The sequence below is a fragment of the Oenanthe melanoleuca genome, chromosome 3 (genome assembly GCF_029582105.1).
Source record: "Oenanthe melanoleuca isolate GR-GAL-2019-014 chromosome 3, OMel1.0, whole genome shotgun sequence".
In the NCBI taxonomy this organism is placed as follows: Eukaryota; Metazoa; Chordata; class Aves; order Passeriformes; family Muscicapidae; genus Oenanthe; species Oenanthe melanoleuca.
Window position 1 is genome coordinate 66,207,175 of NC_079336.1, and position 27,632 is coordinate 66,234,806.

The window sequence follows — 27,632 nt, forward strand, 5'->3', positions numbered from 1 at the left end:
CCTTCAGTGAGACCACTCATGTCTGGGATAACCTTTACAAACACCATGAACAACCTGAATAAATGAACATGATCTCCTCCAAGAATTCAGAAACTGAGCAACAGGATATTCTCATGAAAATACAAGCCTCTAGGAGTGGCTCTGACCCAAGCCTTTTGTGGTCAGTGGATAAAGAAAACAGTGATGAAAACTGTACAGAGAAGGGAGGTGTGAAGGTAGCATAAAACTGACAGCAGATTTCTACCTGTATCAGCACCTTCTAAAAATAAGTGAGAATTATTAAATCTGAAAATTATTATTATGGAATCAAAATTATCTTGGCAGGAAGTTTTTCAAAGAACTGTTGTATTCATGTAAAGTCATAGAAGACATCTGTATTATAGTCATGAAAGCAACTTAAAACCTTACTGACTTTTGTGAATTGTAATTTATTCTACAACCTCCATTCACATGTTCATCAAAATTATGCTGTACCTCCAGCTATTGAACCTTGATTTGGCCTCTGTGATTGACACATTCATTACCCTCGACTCAGCTACTGTACTTCTTTTCAGTAGAACTAGTTTGCTGACAGAATTACATGGACAGAAAATGTTGCTGTGTTGATTCCCAGTGTGAAAAGTGATCCTGCAGAAATATACAAATGCCACCTACTAAAAACAGAGCCTTAGGGGAAAAGAAAATCTCTGCAAAATCCATAGCCCCTGAACGTGATCACAGAATATTTTAAAGGAATTTGAGGATTACCCTGTTTAGGGTAAAATAACACAGCTTACTTATATTCATACTGGGAGAAATCATTTTATGATATATCTTCATTTTACATGAAAGACATATTAAAGTAATAATTATGGTATAACATTTTTAGGCAAGTGTGAATGGATAATAATCCCTGCAGTTCTCAGCTACTGGTTGTTCATTCTACTTCAGAAATTAGAAACCTGATATAAAATTGGAAAAATTACTTCGCAAAAGTTTTTTTGTCTTGCTGCTGATAACATTATCTCTCACATGCTTTGATAACAGAACACAGCTAAAGGAAGAGCTTAAAAGTCCCTTCCATACTATCAAAAAACAGGAATAATATCACAACAAAAAAATTAGTGGATAGAAAACATGAACAACACCTGAGAGAGGTGTCAAATATAAACTTTGTGCCAATTTTTTTGCATAATCCTGCCTGTAGCACTGGCATTTTGCTTTTGTGCCACACTCAGAAGCTCAATGTTTTATTTTTCCAGTTTCATTAAACTGTGACAATGAGAGATATACAGATTTATTTTTTAATAGGATTCAGCCTGACGAGCAGTCATTTAGCTGGAAATGGCTTTGCTTTAAGGCAGAGCTCCCTGGCTTAGCTTGTACAGGCACTGTCATCACAGAAGGAGATGGCACTGCACCATGGAATTATCAGCAGTGGCAGTAGCAGCTCCTGGCTGTGCACAAAGCTGCACATGCACTGTAGGAGATGAGATCCTAGCCCTAGCAAGTCCTCTGCTGGCCTTTTTACACAAGGGAGAAGGAAGAGGTCATTGTCTGTCTCCTCTGGGATTGTTTTGAAATTGCTCCCGGTCAACCCACCTTAACCTGTGGGTGCCTGCTTTAGGATTGAAATCACAGATTTTTAATGCTTGCCATCCTTATATTCCCAAACAATAGCCAAGGAAAGCACCATTGCATCCTTAACACCTGCTTTTTTGCAGATGAGGAAAAATGACATACGGAGAAGTTAAGGCCGATATCCTCAAAAGCACTGAAATCAAACTAAGCTTGAAGTCTAACAAGCTATGGACATCTGTGCTCAGGTGACCTAAATGGAAGCTCTTCAATTCGTTCTGAGCTCCATCTCTCTTCATGAAAGCAGACCTGTCCCTCCAGCACACAGAAAGACACGTTCAAGCAGACACAATGTATTGAAATGTGTGACAGACTTTGAACCATTAGCATCTGAAAACTCCGACGTTCAGAAATGTTTCCAGTCCTTAGAGGGAGCCACTAGGTCAATTGCCAATGACAGTCTCATAAGGTTTTGAAAAGCAGACTTTATTTAATAGGCACATCATTGCTTTAATAGCACTGGGCTGCACAGCTCGCTTCACCATTTGTAAATGGTTTTGTTTGATTACATTGCATTTCCTCAGTGTCAGTAGGATTCAAGTAAAAAAGTTACTGCTTTTATTCTCTGTCATTTCTCAAGATGGAAAAAAACCAGTAAACGTCTAGCACACAGGAGCAGGGTACAGACAGAACTGCCTGCGACACAGCAGAAGTCAAGACAAACTGAATTTTGAGCACTGAACAGTGAAAGCTGCAAGACAACCATAACTACATTTGCTCATATGGGAGCTTGCTTTATGCAGGATAGAGATGAATGTTGCCCACTATTACATACAATAATGCATTCTTATACTGAGAAACAAAGACTGTCCAACATAGACAAGAATGAGGGTTTCATAACAAAACAGTTCACATGAAATTAGCTTCCTTATTATTTCTGATTATAAAACTTGTATTCCCTCAACTGTTAAAGGCCTAAAAGAAAAGAACTGCTTACAGAACTCTAAAACTGCACTTTAATCAGCTTTTCCCCCTTATATTACAACTCTTTGTGACAAAATCATAGCATTCTGTATTATTTTTGTAATTAAGTCATTTATGTGGTTGTTACATTTCTTCCCTGAAAATCTGCATTTTAGTATTTTATTAAATTCCACCAATAGAAGCATAGAAAATCATAAATCATGAAAGCAATATTGCTCTATGAAAGAAAAAAAGCATGACTTCTAACATAGTTTTATGAACATTGTAAAAGAAGCGCATATGGCATTGAAACATTTCAAAAATGGAGAAATATTTTGCGAGTTTCAATGGTTTTGGATTTTCTGTTCTGTTTTCTGAACAGATTTCCAAAGTTAATGTCTTGCAATTTTAAAAATAGATTTTCTAGCATTGCATAGGACAGGCAACCTAAAACCAACAAGGCAGGTATCGAGCGTGCTGCACACATTAATATACACCGCTTACTTCAGTTACTAGCGCTTTACACTGACGGTACCTACTGTATTTGTAAAATTTGTTTTTAAATCAGCTTGTCAAAGCTTTTGAGAAGCAATCTGGGCAATAAGGTGGGTATTTTTAATGTCTACCATGAATACAGCCAATTACTGAATCAGAGGTCGCTCTCTCCATACAGTGCTGATGAAAAAGAGGTGTAATCCAGAGCCCCAGGAACAGATCCTGGGCCGGTGTACGGAGGCATTCTCTTGATGCAGTACTGAGCCTGCTCAGGAGGCAGCTCTCGACGCAGCTCATCTGCCAGGATATAAGGCTGGGAGGAGGAAAAGGATTGACAAATTCAGTATATGTTCTTCAAAAACACAAAATATATTTATTTTCTGTAACTGTGACTCATAAATTTGGACATCTTGCCTGTTTTTCTGAGACCAAATGTTTTCCTCAGTAAATTCCATCACAAATTATGAATTGAAGGGGACAGTTCCACCAACAAACTGATTAAGTCAGACTGCAGTCTCAGGATAGGTGATTGCATGTGTGTGTTAGCTACCAAACACTGTGCAACCATGGGCAGACTGCTACAGATACAGCTTATCCCTGGATAGTCAGTATCTCTGCAGTGCACTACTGCCCCTTCTGCAGTGAGAGGACAGATGCAGGTAGTTCCTGTTAGTTTCAAGGTTCTAATATATGTGTAAAGAAAGATGCATTATTGTTCTTAATGGTTTGCATTTATGACATGAGGGATACCCTCTGTTAATAGACTTGACATTGTTTAAAATAGTAATATAATGAAAACCACTTTTTTCTGAGACCATTTTCCACATGAATTGCTACTGAGAACACGTCTGGAATTTAAAATGTGGTCCACATTAACTCAGATCACAAAATCAATACAAGCAGCTGGAATGAGAAAATCAATAGAGCGAGCTTGGGCAAATAGACCTGTACTGCTGTGATCTCTCCTTTCTCCACAGTACAGGATTGGTTTAGAGGCAGCACTGTTTATGGCCCTAGGTCCTCCAGAAGCTCTTGTGTTGCCATTACACTCCCTTGCATCTTCAAACACAAGTCAGTCACAAGTGCATCTGGCAGTGGGCATAAAAGTATGCCAAATTCAGGAGCTTCCTCTACAAACCCAGTAACTAGAGGAGGTTTCCTCCTGCTGCTCCTGCTAGGATATGGATACACCACCTTGCATCACCCTATTGAGTGGCCACAATATTGTTCACAACCAGGTGTAGTCTTGTGCATCTCATCTAGGCTATGCTCTAGAGGGCCAAAATCTGCATTGAAACATCCAGACAACAGTGTGAAAGGCAGAACGAGTTCCCCTCTAATCAAGGCTGTGGTGTGGAAATAACCTGATGTACAGTATATCCGTTATACAGACAAACTAAGGCTTGTCTAAGATGCCTAACTTTATGTTGGCTGTCCGTTCATATGAGGATACACAAGCCTTGTATTCTGCACCCGTTTCAGGTAAGAGTCCTGGTTCCAAACAAGAAGAAAAGGCACATGCTTCCTCTGAAGTCTGACAAACTGCAAAGCTTCAGTATTACTAAAAGGCTTGTAACAAGAAGGGCTAAACGGGATTGAATCCTTAGAGCAGCAGCACAGTGACTGACCTTATCTGAAGCCAGGATTCTGAAGGAAGCTATCACTTGCTCAGCTGTGTCTGTATCTGCCGTTTCTCTGGTCATGAAGTCAATGAAGGACTGGAAAGTGACAGTTCCTTGCCCATTGGGGTCAACCAGAGACATGATTCGGGCAAACTCAGCTTCACCCTTTCACAGAATCCAAAACAAAGAAAATGGTCACCATAATACCGATCTCCAGCAGCCTGAGCCTCTCATAAACCAGTCAGCACCACTGGTTACAGAGCTTATCTTCCTAACTCAGGAACATCAACATAAGAGCCGATGAAATCTGCATCTTAAATGCCCACCCCACTTCTGTAAAAAGGACTGTGCTTTTGAAAAGTGTATCCTTTGTCCTAAATACATAAAATATGTAGCTTTCAATTAACTGTCACCATCTTCTTTCCCTCCCACCCTCCCACAATGCATGTTTAACTTGTTCTAACTTAACACTTTATTTTCCCTTTCATCCTAAAACCATTGTAGTTTAGGTACCATGCAGGGAAGTGAAACAATAGCCCAACAAGCAGTGTAGTCTGAACTAAGAAGGGAAACAATTCTGAACATTTCATGCCAAATACAGGACAGCTTGACTAAGGATAATCTCTTTCTTTTCCATTAAAAAGGTGAATTTCAGAGTAAATTTTTAGAATAAATAATTGAAGCAAAGAAAATGCAACCTCCAAGTCAAGTTTATGAAAATTAAACAGTATCGAACTCATTCTTTATCATGCAGGTAGAAAAGGAGAAATTTACAGAAACATTAGTTTAATAACTGTTAATTTCAACTCTTAAAGTTTCCTTAATTCAAAGAGCAATGCAGTGCACCAGAGAATATGGTTTTCAAGTGTCTTGTTTTACTTTTAACTTCCCTTTTAACCATTTGAAAATAAAGGAAAAAGAAAGAAAGTACTGTCTCTAGTATAAATGACATTAGTATCCTCTCTATTTAGATAAGCTTTTAGTATTGCTGTGGTTAACATTTTAGCTGTGAGCACAATCAGTTGATATTTTTTCTTAAAGCTCATACCAAATCATAACCCATTGAAATTAAGCAAGCTCTGAAATCATCATGGTCCATCAATCCATTCTTCCTCTATTGGCCAAAGCAACATAAGGAATATAGAAGGAAGGGTTTGAAGAATCCAAGGTAATTTCCACAGAGATGGCGAGTTTGGACCATTGGCATATTGGATCCAGTGCATGAACAGTATTCATTGATGTTGCCAGATCAGGTCACGAGAATCATCATCAGTTTTAAAAGAGGAAGAAGTAACTAACATATTACACACAGTAAAGAGACATTTTCACCACAAAAAAGTAACATCAGGAAAGGTTAGGGGAGAGATAAGGGAGAAAAGGAGATGAATGGGACGAGAATACAGAGAACACAACCAGAGAAGACAAAGAGAAGTGCAAGGAGAAAAGTTGTTACTAAACTAGTGAAACTCAGCAGATGCTCAAGCTGCCTCCCTGATATGAAATCTCTTTGAAATGTTCCGCTTGAAATCTCTAGCAGCTAAAAGTACTGTGAAAAAGAGTGAAATACTTCATTCCAAGGCCAAAGTAAATACATTATGAGAGCAGTCTGCTGATATATGGGAAATAAGTATAGGGATTTTCCTTCTGACTGCAGGCTGTCAAGACCCTGACTACAGCAGAAATGTGCGTACTGGCCTAAAGGATGAGACCTGCAAGACTTAGAAGGAGATCAGTTGAAGACCTTGTATAAAATGAGGCTGCTCATTTTTCAGGGAATAACATATATCTGCAACATTCTAGACTCAAAGCTGAGTAAACATTAAATGTAATAAGGTAAATAAATGTTTCCTCTGTGCTGTGATAGATTGCAGTGGCTTGGAGAGAACTGTGTCATCCTGTATTAGGAGGGAGCATATGAGAACTTGTATTGAGTCTGAGGAAAGGAAAATTGACAAAAGTCTGAGTGCAAGAAGCATAGGAGCTCTCCTAGGTATCTAGTAGTGTCCAAATAAAATATTTCAAACCAAGTAAAACAAGCAAACTGAAAAATCTTTGAAAAATGCAAAGAAAAATACAGCTCAAAGTGATGCTGACAGTCCATCTACACCAGTTGTCTTCCCTAAGGCAGGATCTTTTCAAAGACTGGAGTTTAAACATGCATTCTTTTTGGCTATTGTTATATCTGAAAACAGAATTATTTCAGTTTCCTCTACCTGCAGGTCATTTCCAACCTGTCCTAGACTGATGAGGCAGGCTTTAAATTCATCAGACTGCAGATTGTCAGATGCGTCCTAACATCCCATCACAGGTCATGCATTTGGGAAGGGGAAAGGAAAGAAAGTCACAGGTCAGGTTAGTTGGTTAGTAAAGAACATACTATTTGCAAATTAATAATCACATTCTTCCAGAATTTCATGGAAATGTAATGTGAACATATGCAATGAATTACCTAAAAAGTGTGCAGTTTCTGCAGTTTCATGCTTCAGACTTTTTCTTAGTAGGAGAGGGTCCTCACTTTAACTACAGAAATAAAACTCTGTTTCCTTCCATCTTTTTTATTATACCTTTGCTGACAATGCAGATTTCATTCTATGAACTGCCATTTGTTTCCTTCCTTTTCTGTTGTCATGCAGTGTATGTGAGATGCAATAAAAATATCACTGAACCTGGGCAAAACATATTTTCCCCCCTCAATCACTGTTACTTCATTCTTCATCTGGTAGTACTACTTAATATAATATGCATATCTCAAAGGAGATAAGTACAAAATAAATTTATAATTGACAACTTATTTTCAGTTATCTGTCTTTAACAATATATACAGTCAGGTTTTGCTTTGAAAACTGACTTTTAAAATGCACCATTGAATTCCAGGTGAAATGGTTCCCTAGTAATACCACATCAGTCTGGAACATTGTTTTGAACTAATAACTTTTTTTATTTTGCAGGTGAAGAAATTCACACTAACTTATTAAAAACAGACTGGCTTGTCTTTTTCTTCCTGTTCATACAAAATGTGTCCCATCAAAGGGGCACTTTAGAGTGAGTTAACATAAACACAATTAAGGAGAAGATGAAAAATTATTACCCTTATTGATTCTACAGACAGTTTGGACAAGATCCAAAGCTTTCTGTCTGCTACATAGTTGCCTGCTAGATGAATAATTTATTTTTGAAAATTTCTATATAGCTATGCATAGATAAAATATGAGTTTTAACAAATGCACTGGGCTTATTTAATATACTAATAGGATGGAGTGGTGCCTTAGTAAGTTAATAACACCATGCATTTTTAAAATATCATGCTGTTATTGACTTCCTCTGCATGAACATCCACCAGTGCCATAAAGGAAAGATGAAAAATAACAGTGGGAAGTCAAGGAAGAGAAAAAAAGCAAAGTTAAGTTACAAAGTTAAGTTACTAGTTAGTTAAAAGCCATAATCGCAGTGATGTTTTTATTCTTTAATGTTTCCATTTAATATGATGATTTCTGCTATAAAGTGTTCAAAATGGCTTATTTTATCATTCTCAAAATGTTAATCTAGGCCGGTTTGAAACTTTCAAAAGCTGTCCTGGAGACAGGCTATGGCAGGTCCCAGGTGAAGTTACTCATTTCACCTCATTTCTAAAGCTGAAGATACTTCTGTGTGACTGCGAAACAAAAGTAATATAAAAATGGGAGTTAAGAGCCAAATCCTGCCCCTCCATCTCCTGTAGCAGGTGTTGGTGGAGGATCATCAGCTACCACCCCACTCCAGTGGGTGGTCAGTGTGAGCAGGAGCTCCCCAGCCAGCAGCAGGAGCTGAAGCAGTGAAGGGAAGATGGGAGTGAGGGGCTGGCACATCCTCCAGATACCATTTTCTGTGGGAGAGGAGTGCAGTGGTTGTGCTGCAGCTCAGAACAGTCATATGGTTAAGTGGGACTCCCTAGTGACGGTCCAGGTAGTAGTGCCAAGTGCTATAGCAGGTTTTCACATTTTGTAGTGAAATTTTCAAATCTTCATCATATGTTGCCTAAAAAAGCATCTTTGCAGTATATCAGTTTCACAGAACTCAACAGCGTTTTGCAAATTAAGGCATGGATCAAGCCCATGTGAAGGCTTTCTCAAGTGGAAATGGTTCTTGATATTTATTTTTATTGTTTGCAGACTAACATTAGGAGCTGAAATTAACCTTTTAATGCATATAAATAACTTTGCCTTGTTCATCTTTTCCTGCCAATACAAAGAAAAACACTGAAATCTCCTTCATGTTTCATTATTAATCTCCAGAAATCTTTTCCCTTCTCCTTGTGTTTTATCTGTGACCTTATAAAATAAGTGAATTTCTGAGTCCAACTAATCCATTCTTAAATATGTCCTTAATTTTCCTGAATGCTAATCAACCTGCTTAAGCCTGAACATATGATTCCTTTAATAGGAGCTGTTGTTTTTCTGTTAGCAAGATATAGGGTGGCATGATGCCATTTTTCTGCATGCAGAGCTCCTACTTGAAATCTGAGGTTTGCAGAAAAATCAATAGTAGAAAGTATTAGCAGCCATTAAAATAGTACAGGCAGAGCAGCTGCAGATATTTCATCACGTACTTTGCAATCTTATTTAGAATTTACTAAATATACTGAATCTGAAAAAGGAATCCCTGTATAAATATGTGTCAAAACCACTGACTGACAAACCTATCTGTGTGGTATCCTGATTTGGCTGCATACCATCATTCAGCTATGCACCATTTTGAACACTTCTAAACTGCCTCTGTGATTCAGACACTGTGTCCCACTTTCTCTTTTTTTCTCTATGCAGTCACATTAAGGAAGGAAATACAGCAGCATTGCTGAAGATGTATATTTATAACTACAACTAGACTGTGCCTTCAGGCACAATCTCTAGCAAGGAGTAGGGCAGCAATGTAAGCAAGGGCAAGCATCAGGAATAACCCCTGGGGAACCAACCAGCATGGGCACATGCCTGCTGGGAACACAAGAGCCAGGAGGGTTACCCCCATGAGCCAGGGGAGAGAGCCTGTTTGCCTTTTCAAAGTTGACTTGTAAAGCTCTCTGTGCCAGCACACCTCTGCTGGGGATGCACTGAAAGAAGCACTACTTTTTCTGCCTGCTCATGTAATTCTCACATGCACTGTGAGATTTTTTTTTTAATATATTCTTCCCACGGAGGAAGATAGGGGTTCCTTTCTCAGATTCATAAGAAAAGATAGTTGTTCCTAGAAGCACCCTAAAAAGAGTTGTTAGATTTATGTATACCAAAATACATACTTTAAAATGGGGAAGGGAGCTACTCTGCATATTAGTACTTCGCTGACATCCTCAATACACACTGTCAGACATTAAAAAATGTCTTAAATGGGAGAAATGCCACACAAGTCAGAGCAATACCATGCATAAATTATTCTGTTGTACTTAGATATTTAAAGCCTCCTTGTCAGTGACAGTATTAATTTTTGGGATCCTTTCTGGCTATTCATCATGGTGAACAGTAGTCCAATCCTTCAAATGTATTTTTAAACTATATCAAGCATTCAGAAATGCTGCTAAGTGCCACAGAAGTTTTACATATATTGTTAATTCCATCTGACATGAAAAAGACAGTATTTTTCATGGTAGTGCTTATGTTCAGATAATCCAGTTTTATCTTCATTTCTATTTAAGGAAATCAAAACCATAAAAGAATCCATTACTGCCTTCTCTATCTAAACATGAACAAATATAAAGTCTTCATTTTTTTATGTACACTGAAGTAACTCTGAAGCATTTGAGTTTCCTTCATTCACCAACACTAAATATTCGAGTGTGCAAGGACATAGGGAAGATAGAAAAATTAAAAACATGCCTGTCTTTTCCCAACCTGTTTGTTCAAAGTCTCCCTCTAGTCTGTGTAGATTGAATTACATCTGCCCATTAAGTAACAGTGTAATTTAATCCTTACAATGTCCTCTTTAATCAGTGTTTCTACTATCTGTTCCCTCCATAAAGACGGGCCTGATGGTTGAATGGTTTTAGATCTTACCTTCTTCCCTTCAACTTGCATTTTGCTATGAGAAATAATTGTTACACTCTGTGCAAAAGTCCATCTAGACCAGTTTCCCATGTCTGATTCTGAGGAACAGGGTATATTAAAGAGGGCATTTGTAAAATGCTCCTTTCTTTATGTGATCCTTCCAGACCTCTTTTTTTAAGCCATTGGATTATATCTGTCATGGGGAAAGGCAGGGTCTACAGCTAAACTTGCAGACCAGGCCCAGGTTGTTGAGGCCATAGATGAGGATGCATGATAGATGAAACATCTGTCTCCTTCTGCTTCTGACCTGGCCATTCAGGCTTCCAGCAACGGGAACCAGGGCAGAAGGGACACAGCCTAAAGCCATGACCCATTATAGCCTGAGGAAAGAGATAGTCAGGAACAAGAAAGAATCAAGGAGCTGGGAAGCAATTTTGAGTTACACATTATTGTTGTAGCCCATCTCCAGTGTGCTAGCAGCTGTGTGACACAACCACCTTCTTCCAGGTCAAACAACCTTTCCTAAGGCCTTGCTCTGTTTTATGCTTGGTATTTCAATGTTTTACTACATCTGCAAAGCCTGAAAATTCATAACATGGATAGGGCTGGTTGGTGTAGGATTTAGCTTCTCCCTTCAGGCAGCCTGAGGCACAAAGAGCTGACTGTGATAAGTGCTCAGCCACTGAGCCAGCCTTGCTGTGAGCAGGCCAGAGAACTCACCTATGTACTACAGAGGTACAGGGATGCTAGAAATGGCCATCCAGTGTAAAATATACTTGGATTCAGTCACTTTGCTTCCTCATCTTTAGGGAGCTGTCAAATCTTTGTGAAAGACCTTGGTTTCCCTTAGAGAGGTCTCTCAAATACAGGCATGTAATTTATCCAGACCTGGTACTTTGTCTGCTTTTAGTAGTTCTAATTGCTCAATTATCTGCTCCAGTGCATTGGGAAAGCCATTTGGTATGCTACATCATTCCACCCTGGGAAATCTATCTCTGCTTTTGTGATGTTATCTTCTGCTTCCTTAGAAAATACAAAAAATAATTATGCTGTACTAGAATCAGGTTAAGATTTTTCCATAAAATCCATTCCTAGTTCTGTGGCTATGCTTGTATGTTTCTTCAGCAAGAAGAGGTTTGACAATTCTGGTCTTCTTCCTAAACAGTTAGGGGTATTCTAAAGAAGATTTAGTAAACTGTGACTATCAGCATCCAATCCATATTAAATGTAAGTGCAGGTATGGGCAACCAATTTGAGCAGTGCTAGACAAACAGGATATTAGTGAAGAGAAAATGGCATTTTGCTGCATCCTGAACCAATTTAAAGGAGCTGACTCAACAGACTGGTGCTGCATTATGATAAGTTTTTTCAGTGTTTGAACTATGAACTTGGTTTTAAAGGTGGGTTCATGTGAGCACAGAGCCATCAGAACTAACTCATATTCAGAGTGTTCTCCAGCTGCAAATGTAAGATCCCCTTCTGCATATATTTTGCTATTGTGTCTATTAATATTTATCTTTATAACACTCTGTTAATGAATACTGCCTAACTCACAGAAGTGAGTTAAGTTTCTTCACAGTAGTGTTTTCCTTCCTACTTTTTTATTGATCCATATTTAGATAACTAAAAAAAGTAACAGCATCTTATTTCCCACATACAGCCAGAAAAACAAAGGATATTCCTGGACAGCTGCAAGTGTCCCAACTATATTCCCTACAAATACATTTCTAGGGAGGCAAGTTGTGATTCAAAGGGGAAAAAAACCTCTGTGATACAGATTACAACTAAATTTAATGAGATGAAGACAACAACAAGTACATAAAATATGCTGTACTGTCTTAAAATAAAGGGTCATATTATTTTTCAAAACACATAGATTTTTGCAGTTCTGCTTATTTGAACAAATACTAAACCATATGAGCAGAGCTATAATTCTGCATCACATTCAAAAAGCAAAAATTAATCTTTAATTTATGTGCACAATGCTACTAGGCTGTGGGGAGCCCTGGGCAACATGGTCTAGTGGATGGCATCCCAGCCCAAGGTGGAGAGAGTGGAACTAGATGATCTTTAATGTCCCTTCCATCCCAAACTATCCTTTGACTTTATAAGGCTACCAATTCTTTCTTAACTCATCTTTTTTTCTCTTTTAAAAATAACTCGTTGCTAGTGCATTTGCAGGTTTTTTTAAAAGGCTTATGTTTGAAATGCCAAGAAACTCGCTTTTGGGAAGAATAAATATTGCTAGCTGAGAAAAGCAAGAGTACTGTACCCTGTCAAAGTGATTGAATGATGCTCTGAAGTCATTCATTTGTTCCTGGGTGATACCCTTGGCATCTCTTGTGAGGATCTGAGTCTCAACCTCATTGATAGTCCGAGCAATGGTGGTAAGCAGGAGCTCCCAACCAACACGGATGTGCTATGAGAGAGAAAATAATGAGTTATTGCAGAAGCAAATATATTCTTTTAAGAGTATAAAAAGTACAATAAGAAAAAAATCAGCTCTAAATATTTATCCATATCCAATATCCATACCACAAACTCTGTATTATGACCAAGGATCACTAAAAATAAAAATGGCCTTATAAAAATACACAGCTGGTTTCTAAATGAGTACTTCTTCATTAAAAAGTGAAAATAAATGAAAACAAGTCTTATGAGATTGTCAGAAAGCCTGCCAAATTACATCTTCTGTGGCAGTCCCTTTAAATCAGGGAAGGTAGGCACAAGAGGACAGAAAAAACTAATAAATACAAAAGGGAGTAAATGGCTACCTCCATGGTATAGTTGGTGTGCTTGTTGTCAAACACCAGAGCTTCTTGTATAAGCTGATGATCTCCTTCCAATTTGTCAATATTGTGTTTATAATTAATGATATTGTGCTCATATTGCTTCAGCTGATTCATCTGGTCCTCCAAAGGCCCTGTCATTTCAATAGAACTGCGGGCAATTTCCTGTCAAAAGAAAAAAGGCCCCCCCCCGGTCCAACAAAATTTAGACTTTGGATGTGCTAATTTGACCAATGTTCACATAAATGTTATATTCTTATACTAAGAAACAATATTAATAAACCCTTCATACACTGAAGATGATAAATTTTGCTGTACAAACACATTTCAAAAGAAATGTGTCACATTTATATCTGGAATTAGTATTGAGACCCCAGTGAAACTGGTATCTTTTTCTACAAAAAGCAGAAGCTAAACAGTAATTGTTTAGTGATTGATTTTTCAAAGCTGAATCTCCTAGTTACCATCAAGGTACCACTTGTACAAAGTTCCACAGTTTTAAGAATAATCTTAACAGGTGCTAAATAGTTTAGGATCAAACAGCTGGTGAACTGTCATTGACTTTGCTGTTGTCCTGTATATAAAGTAAAAAGATGATAATCACTTTGTTCATCAGCTTCTGCATGAGGGTCTGACACTCACCTCCATCTTGGTCTGGATCCATGGCCCAATGACATTGGCCTGAGCAGCAAACTGGCGGCGCAGGCGCTCGTTGGCGTGCTGGCGGGCTAATTCCTCCTGCAAGGATTGATCCCTCTGAGGCACCAGCTGCTTCACCTGTAACAGTGGGAAGGCACTAAAGGTGAGTAGGCACAGTTGAATAGTTTAAAAACAAATGGAACAAGTAAGTCTACAGCTACTAGTTTTCGTTATTGGTCTAAAGGTCGATATCAGAAGAACAAGCCAGAATGATCACGATTTTATTTACAAATTCTGCGCTAACATAAGAAATTCGTAACATGGTCTTGGGCAGCCTGACCTTAGAGACTGACATGCAGAGAATTTCTTCTGAAATTCTCACTTCTGGTTAGATTCAAGATCGAGACAATTATTTCACTTCAATTGCTCTTAAAACAGTTACTTTGTTTTTCTTTTGAAAAATAAAGGTGATTTTTCAATTACTCTAAAAAAAGTCAGTGCAAAACATTTTATTTGAGCACCTCCATTAGAATAGGATAACATGAGACATGCTGTGTCATGCACATCTGGAGGTCTCTAATTCATTGCAAATACTTTTGTTTGGCTTATCCTTCTGAATTGCCCAGGGAGATTCTAACCTTAGTCCTTAATGCTTGATTTTTATTACCCATTGAGGGAGTATTCTTGTCCATGAAAGTTCTTGTGATTTTACACAATCATTTGCCTGCAGTATTTTATCTGTCTTGGTTACTAATGAAATTAAATTGGTGAGATTGCTCTAGGAGGCCTTCTTTTATCCCTTCCCAGTACTTTTCAGTTGCTAATGCCAATTTTAGTCTAACTGAACAGAAACATCAATGGTCTCAAAGATGCTGATTTTATACAACATTTTTGAAAAGCCAGCATCTGGGTAGAAGAAACACAAAAATTACTCTTAATACTAAGAGAGGAATACAATAATTTTCTGTTCTTTTAACAGCACCTCTGGCCAGGCACCAGCTCTGCACTAGCCTCGACACATGCTTCTCTTGCCCTGGCAGAAAGCCAAAGAGGACATAGGTAATACTGTGTGACAGGAGCACGGGGATATTGTGAAGTGAGCCTGGCAAACATAAGGGAGAGCATAAGGTACTGTAGAAATTCATTCTGGCATCTGATGATCTAGAATAATTTAGAGATTTATTGCAAAGTTATCTGACTATTCTCAGTAATTCTAAACTGGAATAATGTGTTACAATGTCCCTGTTGTATTTAGCAATTTAGCATACATTACCTTTTCCCACTTGCTACGAATCTCTTCCACTGTAACAGTGCTGTAAGGATTGGTTGCACTTATTCTCATGTTGTAACTCTGGATAACTTTTTCAACTTCATTCTGGATTGACAGTATGGCCTGTCGTTCACCATCTGCCTCTGGCAAAGTAGCTTTAAATTGATCATGTGCAGAGATTAAACTCTAAAATCAGAAACAGACAGGGAGAGCATGAAAACTCTAACATTTCTTCCAGCATCTGGAAGATCTGCTGTAAATAAGCACAGCTCCTCTCTCAGGCTCTCAAACATTCTGGTTACTGGATGTGGATACAGGAAATAACAATTACCTGAATTTCCTCTATGCTATGAACAATAAACATGTCCTGTAGGTCTTCCATAGCACCTTCCATCCAGTTGTTGAAAGGAGCAGCTCTTTTGGCAAACTCCAGGTGAAGCTGATCAATTGTTTCGAGCAATTTCTCTGTCCTCTGTACAGGTGGGGAAAAGTGCATTCTTTTGTTATTAGGGCAAGATCTAGCTCCACACACATACCCACCCATAAACAAAGTCATGCCTCATCTTTTCAAAAGGATTTGATTGCATTGATTGATTTTACCATCTGCTTTAAGGATTCTCACTCAAAGCAATAGAACTAATTGCAGTAGAAATACTCTCATATCCAACACATTAAAAGGGGTATGCCTTTGAAGTAAAATATTGATATTTTAAGTATTTTTATATTTTTTTAATTTTTATTATTGGGATCTATCTGCAAATGAATTAAAATCTACTAATTTTGATTTAGTCATTTATTTTAAGTACAAAAAGAAAGAATTATACATATGCTTCCCACCTTGGCATTTATGTGTGTAACTTCCTCTTTTCCAAAAGAACAAAGCTTTGCAAAGTATTTCAGTGCTTTGAAATACTCACTACCAAAAATTAACCTACTGCTGAACAGAAAGGCATGCAAAACTGCAAACTCAGACTAGGATGACTAAAAGGTAACTAACCAATGGCTTCTTTTAGCCTTGCTGGACATCAGATTCCCAGAGAGGGGTGCTACAAACCACATGCCGTTTGTTGCTGCTACCGGGGGAGCTCAGTACTGTCAAGTCTATTCTGAGTAATTCAGTCGATTTGCAAAAGTAACCACACCAAAATGAAATAGACATCTGAGGAAAGGTTTTTTTGCTATTTGGACTCCAACATGGATGCTCAATGGCACTATTTCCTGGTCTGAAATAAATGGTTCATTTTCTTCTCCCTTCCTCAGCTGAGCTGCTGATCCTTATATGGTTTACCTCCAGTGCCTCTCTCCTTTTCTGAGTGAGTGTTCCCAGGCTGTCCCATTGGTCACATATCTTTTGACACCTATCATTGACACTTGCAGCATCGTGGTAGTCCAGTTCACTAAGAAAGAGCAAAGACAAAACTCTGTGTGACTTTTTGAATGACAGGAGCAGCATTCACACTTCCAATGGCCCTCAACAATTCTTCCCCTCTTTTTTGCAACATTTTTCCTAAGGTAAGCAAATGTTGCAGTACAGATGTGTTTAAGCATTCAGCGTTTCAAGAAGCACAGCACAGGAACAGGATCAATCTCCCCTGTTGTGAGAAAAATCAAGTGACATCCAGGTATTAAAGACAATTAAGATGTCTAAGCATCTTTGTCTTTGCTATTCCTGTGACACAATCAATTCAATCCCTTGATGGCCAGAATGCTTCAGTCTTGGTCTTTATGAAGTTTGCAAAGATTGGTACTCTTTTAAATTAGTTGGCCTGAAATATCCGTTTTGTTTTAAATAATCCAATCCTTTCCTCTTACGCTTTGAAATTATTTAACTAAGAAACACATATCAGGTTGTGTTCAAAGTATAATCTCTCACAAGCCTGGCAATACTAATACAGGCTTCCAAGATTTTGGGGTGCAGAGAACAATTTTCATCTTCCTCTCCAGGAACTCCTCACAGCTCTACACCCCAGAACTGGCTGGTTCGGAGAACAGGGATCTCCAGACCAACATATGGCACCAGCATGAATGAGTGCATTCACAAAGGGTAGCAGTTACCATTGCTTTTTCACCTACTTAATAGGCTAATAGAAGAAACCTACTACTGTGCCTGAGACTGGAATTAATTCTTAAGGCTCTGTCCTGAGATTCTGCACTGACTCTGCTTCAAACTAAACTTTTGATCTCAGTGGCAAATGATAGGCATCCATAATACATGTGTTTGACACTTTGGAAACTCACTTTTATTGGTGCATCACCATCCATTGAATTTAGCTCTTGGCTTCACCTTGAGAACACCCTGCCCAGTACTTAACATTGCAGAGACTGTAAATACGTGACACATGGCAATATGAATCTAAGGTTTACTTTGAGGCTTGAACAAGACAGCAAAGGCAGATAGAATTTGTTCCTTTTTTTTCCCTAGCATTCTTCTCTAGGCAATTGGCAAGAAAAATGAATAGATCACACTGCCAGTAATACAGAGAATCACAGAGGACAAAATGAGAACAGAGGCAGCTTTCCTCAGTGAAGCCAGAGGCCAGAAGCTGTGTAGGCCAGGGGCAGTGTTCATGTTTCCACTTCTAAGCCCAGTCAGAGCAATCTGGTTTGGGATAAAGCTGAGAAGTATGAGAAGCATTCAGATGTGCTGTAATCAATTGACTGTTGAAAGTGAAGAATGGTAAAACAGTTTAAAAAATTCCCATAACAGAATCACAGAATTACAAAACGACAGAGTAGGTCAGGTTGGAAGGGACTACAGGGGTCATTTGGTCCAATTTCCCTGCTCAAGTGGGGTCATCCTGGAGCACATGGCACAGGATTGTGTAGTTCTTAAAATCGTGTAGTTCTTAAAATATCTTCAATATGGCAGACTCCACAACCTCTATGGGCAATCTGTTCCAATGCTTGGTCACTCCCACAGTAAAGTTCTTCCTCATATTCAGATAGAACTTCCTGTGCATCAGTTTCAGCCTGTTGTCCTATTGCTTGGCACCAATGAGACGTGCCTGGCTCCATCCTCTTGGCACCATCCCTTTAGGTACTGATAGTATGTAAATTGATGAGTCTACTGATTGATGAATATCCCTCCAGGCCTGCTCCAGGAGCTCCATGTCTGTCTTGAACTGAGGATACCAGAACTGGTTACAGTACTCCAGATGTGCTTCACCAGGGCTCATTAGAAGGGCAGAACCCTCCCTCGACCTGCTGGCAATGCTTTTCCTAATCCATCCCAGGACACCATTGGCCTTCTTGGCCACAAGGGCACTGCTGGCTCTTGGACAGCTTGTTGTCCACCAGGACCCCCAGGTCCTTTTCCAGAGAGCTGCTTTCCAGCAGCTCAGCCCCCAGCCTGTGCTGGTGCTGGGGTTATTCCTCTCCAGGTGCAGGACCCTGCACATGCCCTGATTAAAGTTCAGCCAGTGCTCCTCTGCCCATCTCTCCAACCTGCAGAGGTCCTTCCAAAGGGCTGCACAGCCTCTGGGGTATTGGCCCCTCCTCCCAGCTTTGTGTTGTCAGTGAACCTGCTGAGGAGACACCTGCCCCTTCACCTGAGTCATTGATGAACAAGGCAAACAACACTGGGCCCAGTGCTGGACCTTGGGACACACCACAAGGCCTCCAACTTGACCAAGTGCCTCTGGGTATGACCCTCTGGGATCTGCCATTCAGCCAGTTCTGAATCCACATCACTGCTCATCCAGCCCACACTGCCTGACTTTGCCTGTGTGGATGTTGTGAGACAGTGTTAAAGCCTCACTAAAGTCAAAAGAGGCAAAATCCACTGTCTTCCCTCCTCCATCCAGGTAGTTGACTCATTGTAGAAGGCAATTGGGTTGGTCAAGCGTGATCTACCTGACTACTCCTGATCACCTTCCTATCTTCCTTGTGGCTAGGATGGCCTCCAGAATCAGACACTCCATCATCTTGCCAGGGATTGAGATGAGGCTAGAGCTACCTGAATCCTCTTTCTTGCACTTGCTGAAGACTGGGGTGACATTTGCTTTCTTCCAGTCCTCAGGCACCTCTCCTGACTGCTATGGCCTTTCAAAGATCATCATGAGCCTCACTATGGTATCCAACAGTTCTTTCAGCACTCATGGATGCAGCCCATCAGAGCCTATGGACTTGTAGATGTCAAGTTTGCCTAGGTATTCTCTAATCCAAACTTCCAAACAATTTTAAAAATAACAAAAACAACCCAAAATTGTGGAAGTAAACTCTTGTATGTAAGGAGAAAACTGATAGCAAGTCACACTGTACAAGGGCTCCTTATCTAATAGACTTCCTTCTTTGGAAGGCTTTTCATTAGCCTTCAAGAAATACAACAAAAGCCACCTATCTGCTAAGAAATTTTAAGTCAGGATTGTAGAGTCTTGGAGGAAACAGGCTGAGATTGATTTTGCTTTCATGAGTTTTTGGCTGAAAGTTGGGGGTGTTTTTTAATTATAGCATAGCAAGTTTATTAGATTATGTTCCTGACTGAGCAAACTTTATTTTTGCTTCAATGGATCACTTATATCCTTTTGTCAATTAAAGGTAAGGGTAATATCCTTCCATGAAAGTGAGAGACTGATTGTACCAGCTGTGGTCAAAGTCCTGGAAGGTGATACGCCACCTTCCTCCACAAGTTCTGCCAGGGAGACTCAGACATTCCCCGTAAGATCTCTACTATCCCTATTCCTTCCAGGGATATATGCTGTGGACAAATAGTTAGAAGAATATTGAAACAATTTTTAAAAAGTACACACAGTGCTAACTAACTAAATCCTAAGTTAGTTCACCAAGTGGCATTAAACAGTGTAGCTCCACTACCTTTCTGGGCCTGCTGGTGTTTACTTCAAATAAGTGTATTATAAGTATCAAAGAATATTTTTCTGCTCAAAGCAGGAGCAGAGGAAGTAATAACTCATCAAAGATTAATTACTCGTAAGTAAAACACAGGCTTACATTCCTTGTCCTATTAATTTTTGTATCTTTTTCAACATTGAAGAGACTAGATTTACATTTTATAAAAATTTTTGCTTTGTAGTGCGTGAAGTACTGTTCTCATGTGTTACAGACCTAAGAGAACAGTCTTTCTATTTGTCTGACTATTTGAAACCTACCGCCTTTGGAATTTAAAAATCATTAAGTTACCACTATTGATCTTACAAGTAACTCAATCCTATCTGTCAAAAATTTAAAATTCAGTCAAATTTTGACCTGATCCAGAGAAGCACTTAAGTGTGAACTCGCTTTGGGAACAGTGATAGTGCCACAAAAATAACCTGCTGAGCAACATGTTTTAGCAGTGCTTCAGAACAAGGCTCATGTTAACCATGCACGTAAGCACAATTTGAGCCCAGGTCTCCAGAATCAAAGTGACTCTCAAATCAGTGTTACAGAAAATGGTCTGCTTGGCTGAAAATCAGTCACTGTACTACAAGTGATAGATATACATGAAACTACATTCCCAAAATTTTGTCTTGATGATTGGAAACATTGAAATAAGCACATAAGATCATAAATTAAAATGGGTTTTTATAGTACAGCTCCCTTAAATGAGCATTTGCTATGTCATAAATGGCAAATCTCATTTTAGAAATGCTTGTCTCCCTTCAGCTTTGTATAAAGCTGTATCATGCCTCTTTGCCAAGGAATATCTAAGTCTATACAGTCTAGGAACACAAAAGTCTTGTAGCAGCATCCTGGCTGGAATCACCTATTTGCATATACACATAAATCCTCTATCTAAATAGCATCAATCAACAAGCTTGTAGCAACTTTAACCTTAAGCACACAGTGGACTGAGCTGTAGCAAAAAATACTAGGACTGGAAGAGTAGAGTTCAGGGTCATACAGCAATTCAGTTCTCCTTTGAAATTGCAAAATTAGGCATCCAAGAGATTGACTAAAACAAAACATGGGGGTGTGCTGACTTGGAATTTAGACACAGATATGATTGCTTCTCTAAGGGCCTGCTCCTGTGATGAGGAAAAAAACAACCAACCCACCAACTAAACAAACAAAAATCAAGAAAGAAATAGCCACATTGACTTCAACAGGCTTTCCATCAGATCTCAGTGCACATTTCTTAGCATTCAGACATTAATCCTTCTCTAAAAATACAGATTGAGAAAGAAATTAGCATTTTCCTCCATAATTTTATTTCGTGACGAATTATTTATAAATAATTAAAATCAGTATTTAAGGAGAAGCTGCCCATTTGCTTGCAGCCACTGATAAAACCTGACCTTTATGACCTTTCATTCAGTGTTCCCCATGGGCATTAAGCCTAACTGAGTTACAGAGTCACAGTGAAAAATCAGGCACTGATAGCACCATTGTATGGAGAAGCAGAGAAGTCAAATTAGAGCATCTCTAAATGCAATCAGCTTTCAGCACCTTTGCAGCCCAGGCCACAAATAACTTGTTTAACTTCACACAGCAAATTACTGAAACAACTGAGAAGAGACAATCCCAAAATAGACAAGATACAGTGTTCACTGGCGTCACCAGAGGTAAAGGACAGAGGGTTCAAAACACTGGTAAGCAGATGCTGTACTATGTATACTACATTCCCAAAGTTTCTCATAATTCATAAAGCTGAAGCTGAATTAGCAATGATTAGGTGTTACAGAAACTGTCTTTAGTATAAAGAGAAACAAATCTCAGGGCAATCCCAAGCACAAATACATACTGGGTAGATAATGGAATAAGAGCAGCCCTGGGAGGAAGGACTTGGGGATGTTGGTTAGCAAGAAGCTAAATATGACCCAGCCGTGTGCACTCACAGCCCAGAAAGCCAAACGTGTCCTGGGCTGCATCCAAAGCAGCGTGGGCAGCAGGGGAGGGAGGGGGTTCTGCTCTTCTCCTCTGCTCTGGTGAGACCCCACCAGGAACACTGCATCCAGCTCTGGGGCTCCCAGAGAAGACGTGGTCTTGTTGGAATGGGTCCAGAGAAGGGACACAAAGATGATCAGAGAGGTGGAGCATCTATCCTAAGAAGACAGGCTGAGAGAGTTGGGACTTCCATCTTGTAGACGAGGAGGTTTTGGGGAGACCTTGTAGCAGCCTTCCAGTGCCCAAAGGGGACTTACAGGAGAGCTGGAGCGGTACTTTTAACAAGGACAAGGGGGAATGGTGTTCAACTGCAAGAGGGCAGGTTTGGACTGGGTATTAGGCGGAAATTCTTTACTGTGAGGGTGGTGAGGCGCTGGAACAGGTTGCCTGGAGAAGCTGTGGATGCCCCATCCCCAGAGGTGTTCAAGGCCAGGTTGAATGGGGCTTTGAGCAATGTGATCTAGAGGAAGATGTCCTTGTCCATGGTAGGAGTCTTGGAATTAAATGATGATTGAGGTCCCTTCCAATCCAAGCCATTCTATGAAATAACTCCACAATGGAGATCAAGGCATGCCAGAAAGTGTTTCATAAGCTCACATATTCAGGGCAATCTCCATTCTCTGTGTTTTTTTCAGATTTCTTTCACATTAACCAAAACACTGTACTTACTCTGCCCACTGTGCTTAATTTTTCTTTCTTTAAATAATCTTGAAGATGGGATTTTTCTTTTAAATCCATTTGAATTACACAATTACTGTAAGTGCTGCTGCTATCACATATGAACTACATTTTTAGGAAAGTGTCTGATTTTAAACATAATTAATATGGAGCTGTTTGTGAGTCATGGTCCTTTACAAAGTTAAAAAGGGCATGCTTCTAAGATTTCATTTCTGAGTAGTAACTGTTCTGTCTATTCAAGGTGAGAAATTGAAACTTGGAGAGCTGAAGGCAAGGGTGGGAATCTGAGAGCAATTTGTTTTGTTTCCACTGTCCCTTCTGCAAAATGGAGATAATGGCACTTCCAAATATAATATCAAGAGATTGTGAAAATAAGCATATTAGAGACAATTAAATCTGCAGGAAGTCAGTGCATTACTCACTATCATAGAGATAATAAAGGGATGTGAAGCCTTTTGAAAGGACAAATATACTTGTGAAGATACTTGACCTGTAATTAGTGTAAGTGAAATTATTTTCTAAGTTAAACAACTCATAGACCATACCCCTCAGCAGACCATATGAACTGAGAAATAAACACCTTCAGGATTCCCATCAACCACAATGGATTCATGGGTAGAGCTAATGCTAAAATATTACTGTGAAGTCAAGTTGAAAATGTTTCTTTTCAAATAATTTTGAACAGTTGAATATCTATATTTGGTTGGGGGTAAGGGGGAGATGAGGGAAAGGTCTCAGTGACCAGCTCAGATAATATACTTATGAAGCTATGTCTGGAATTCCTACGTTGGTACCTATGACACTATCAAATTCATTGGAAAGAGTTTATCTCAAAGTTAAATGTCAGCAGCTGCAAGCCTTTAAATGGAACATACTTCAGCTCCTGGGCAATGGCAGCGATCTGTTCCACCCTGTCCTGGTGAGCAGCCAAATCGCTCTCAAAAGCTTCATGTTTCCTTAACATGGCACGGACTTCTGTCAGTGAGGCAGACTCATAATCCTTCTGAAGCAAGGTCTGCTCTTTGCCTGAAAGAGGAAATGAAAAATATTGCTCATTTTTAGCAATTTATTTGTTAGGAAAATTGTAAATTTGATCAACTTTTTAGTTGAGGCATGGTGAAAATCCTATGTATGAAATTAAATCCCACCCCCACTGAAATCAGCAGCAAATTGTCAGCACATGTTAATTAGAAACATATATTTTTGAAGTTTTCACAGTAATGTCCTGGTTTTTGCATAGGCTGTTTACACAGTTCTAAAATAGTGAGTATTACATTGCTGGAGAAACTGGCATAAAAATGGTATATTAGCAAAAAACTGTATCTCTAAACCACTGCGATAATTTTTTGTAGAATAAACTTAAAAAAACAAATCACACTGCTATGCTCAGCTTCACTCTTAGTAATGATCTGTTATTATTTTTTATGTTCTATCTTCAATTCATTATTCATTTCAGCTTAAAAAAGCATAATAAACCTGAGAGGTGTGACTGCCTTTTGTATCAAACTCTGAATTTTAAGTGAAAAATGCCTACTTATCTACAAAAGGATAGAGAAACAAAGATTAAGTAGAAACTGAAATACTACTGCTGAGTAGCTCCTATGTTTGACAACTGAATCCACACAGACAGGCCCTGCAGCTGCACTCACCACATGGCATTTGCAGCTCTGTGAATCCTAGAGCCAGAAGCAACTATTGTTCCACTTGCTGTGTACCAGTTTATGTGAAGTTTTCCCTACACAACAGCTATAACTTGTCACCATGAGTAGTTTATGCTCAGAAAATCAGCTCTCAGGGCTGATAAACGCTGTAGTTTCCCTTCTAGTATCTGCTTGGCAACCATTTATAGCCTTGTATGCTTTCAGCAACTCTGTTAGAGGATGGACTCTGATTCACTTTCACAGTATCAAAAGAATCTAGCTGGAAAAGCCAGAAGCATGGCAGAAACAGGAAGACAGTTATCAAGAGGATAGAGCAGACCTATGTTTAACAGTCCTCAACAAAACTGAATGCCACTGTAAGGTCCTACAGGTGTCACAACTACAGGTAAGGTGAGGTTACCATTAAAAGCCAGAACTATAAATGGCATGTAATCCAGGGCTTGGAGCAAAGCAGACCCAAGTCCAGTATCATGTAGCTTATCTGAACTATTCAGAACATCATGATGACCAAATAATAATAAACTTAGAATAATTTCACACTCAGCCAGTGGTGTGACTGCATTCCTGGTTGGATTGCTGGTGTACAATTATGTAGGAATACATTAGCAGTAATAGCCTCTATTCAAATGCAGAATATTCCCATTAAGTTTGACTCACTACCTGAAGTATGATTTTTACAGTTACATCTCATTAGCAACATGCCAACAAGTTAGGATCGTGACTAGAGTCAACAAAACCTGATATTTTATCTGTTATTATTTTAGATTGACTGAAATTGTCCAAACTACTTATGAGTGAGTTCGTGGCTGGCAAGTACTCAGCACTGACAGTTCAACTTTGAACACTAAAATACTAAAAATGTTAAAAGCTATCTCTCCTCACCATATGCCCACTGTTCATGAGTGGAAGCCTTCTGCCTAAATTTCTCAGCCAAGTGTTCAAGTCTTTCCAGTCGCCGTATTTCATTCAGCAGCCACTCCTCATAGCCTTTCTCAGCTTGTTCAAGCCTCTGCCAAGCGCCGGCAATATCCTGTGAGGAGTATACATGACAGAGATGGATGAAATTATAATCTCTTTTTATCTAAATTTACAGATTTTTGATTCATTCACAATTTGGCTTCAAAAAGAATACTTTTTATGTTTAGATTTTGTACAATCACAGAATCATAGAAAATGTTGTCAGGCAGATGTGTTTTAGTGCACGCACCTGTTCCTCACAGTGTGTTGTATTCAGGTGGGTTCATGAAAGGAGTCCCTATAGAAATGGTTTCCAAACATGGCTACAGGTCCAATGTCTTCACAATATATTGCTTTTACCTCCCATGTTACAATGTGTGTGTTCTTTTACAATATATCTATCTGTTATCAAAATGAAAGTGCTTTGCTTTCACAGTTGACAGTAGCAAGGTAATTAGTATCAAGAGGATTTGGTGCATATTTTACCTGGAACACAAATTCATTTCACCTTCTGTGGTACACAGTGTTTTGCGAGCTTCCTCACAAACTCAAAGATGTGAGTGGGAAGCTGAAGTAACAGGGCCCTTATTTTCTGCATATGGGGAGTGAACAATAACACTTTTCAGATAGAGCAACTTTCTTTTTGTTTATGGAAAATAAAACACTATGATAGAATGAAATACAGAAAGAGGTTTGCTATATTCTACAGGACATGTTTTGACCCACAAGTCAAGTCACAGTACTTATCAACATATGAGAATTCTTGGTACGGACTACTCTTATCTTCATAGACATAAGAGAAAAGGCAGAAAAAGCAGAATAGAAAAATGTAGAAACATGTGTTGAGCAATGTCTCTTTGCTTGATGACTAAAATGTCAGTGAAACCACTGAGTTTTGCTTAAATAAGCTCAGTGATGCAGTAGTATTGATAACACTCCCAAAGGAAGCTCTATATCATCTTACATCTCCTGATAATTTGCTTTTTGGAAAGCCTTTGAAGAAGCAGGAGCATGCTTATTAGAAAGCAAGATTCTGGAACTAAAGGAAATGTGTAAAAGGAACTTGGTATTGAAAAAGTACAACAAACATGTTTCTGGGAATGACTTAAAATGGCCTTTCAATCCTTCACATTGGCATTTTTGGGAGGTCATTGATAAAGCAAACAGAATATTGGTGCTTCCTTTACTTACTGAAACCATTTTCCCCTCTGATGGCATGAAAGCTGGCCGATTGCTGATTCTCAGTTTTGTCTGCAGGGTGTTGAAATTGATCTCCAGCTGACATTTCTCCTGGACTTTGGGAGGTTTGTGTTTGCGGCGGTAGTCCCGGAAATCCTCTAATTTCTTCTGCATAGCCTGCATTGTTTTTTCTGGGGTCCTGTTTTCCAGCCAAGGAATTGTCCGGCGAATCCATTCTAAAAGCTTTCAAAGCAATATAAACACATCAAATAATGGCAATGGAAAAACAACCAAAAAAAAAATGTAGTAAACATACAAAACTTAATTAAGTTTGTTCCATTTTTATATTATTGACTTCAGTTGGTACTGATGCCTTTATGGTGAGTAAGCACAAGAGATTCAAAGCTGAACAGTACTTCTATAGCAAATTTTCCCAGATATTCCAGGTATTTCTATAAATACCCTGATTTTCAGAAAGATTAACACACATCTAAGGTGTCTCTAATTATGCAAAATCTGAGTTACTCAAGATCATCTGCCACTTTCAAAAGTATTCGTCTTCAGGTAGTCATAGTTAAGAGACAGACATAGGTCAGGACAGAAACCAGCCTCGGGTCATATAAAAATCTTCACTCAGAAGGCCATTAGTGCACAGAAAGCAGTGCAGTGATCTCAGTAGGTTTTTGCAGGTTAAGTAATAAAAGATAAGAGAGCTCTCATTTGTGCACTGTACATCTGCAGTCCTGCTCAGCAGATTTGCCATTAAACAAGAAAGAACAGGAGGAGCACATTCATCTGTACATTCATCTTGATCACAGGTGAATTGTGAATAACCTGACAGACCCTCTCCAGGTGTGCTTTGCCGTACACAAAGCCAAGGGGCTTGCTTGATCTGGTATGTTCCACATATGATTGAGGATGGCTGGTTTTGAAGATTAGAGAGACAGGAATCTTGGGGCAGATGGTTGACAATCCTCAAGACACTCTTT

The 27,632-nt window shown here is 39.1% G+C and overlaps 1 protein-coding gene across 1 annotated transcript in view; it reads right to left on the minus strand.

The window, feature by feature from the left end:
• Positions 1-2,022: 2,022 nt before the first annotated feature.
• Positions 2,023-27,632, minus strand: part of ACTN2 (actinin alpha 2) — a 67,525-nt gene continuing 41,915 nt past the window's right edge. Inside the window, exons 10-21 of the mRNA XM_056487398.1 lie at positions 26,656-26,886; positions 25,390-25,537; positions 23,722-23,872; positions 16,635-16,743; positions 15,678-15,818; positions 15,350-15,532; positions 14,080-14,214; positions 13,423-13,602; positions 12,921-13,067; positions 5,686-5,751; positions 4,644-4,802; positions 2,023-3,328 (exon numbers count right to left, since the gene is read on the minus strand). Of these exons, the coding sequence (XP_056343373.1) occupies positions 3,170-3,328; positions 4,644-4,802; positions 5,686-5,751; positions 12,921-13,067; positions 13,423-13,602; positions 14,080-14,214; positions 15,350-15,532; positions 15,678-15,818; positions 16,635-16,743; positions 23,722-23,872; positions 25,390-25,537; positions 26,656-26,886 (1,809 nt within the window). The 3' untranslated portion in view covers positions 2,023-3,169. The remainder of the gene's footprint in view (positions 3,329-4,643; positions 4,803-5,685; positions 5,752-12,920; positions 13,068-13,422; positions 13,603-14,079; positions 14,215-15,349; positions 15,533-15,677; positions 15,819-16,634; positions 16,744-23,721; positions 23,873-25,389; positions 25,538-26,655; positions 26,887-27,632) is intronic.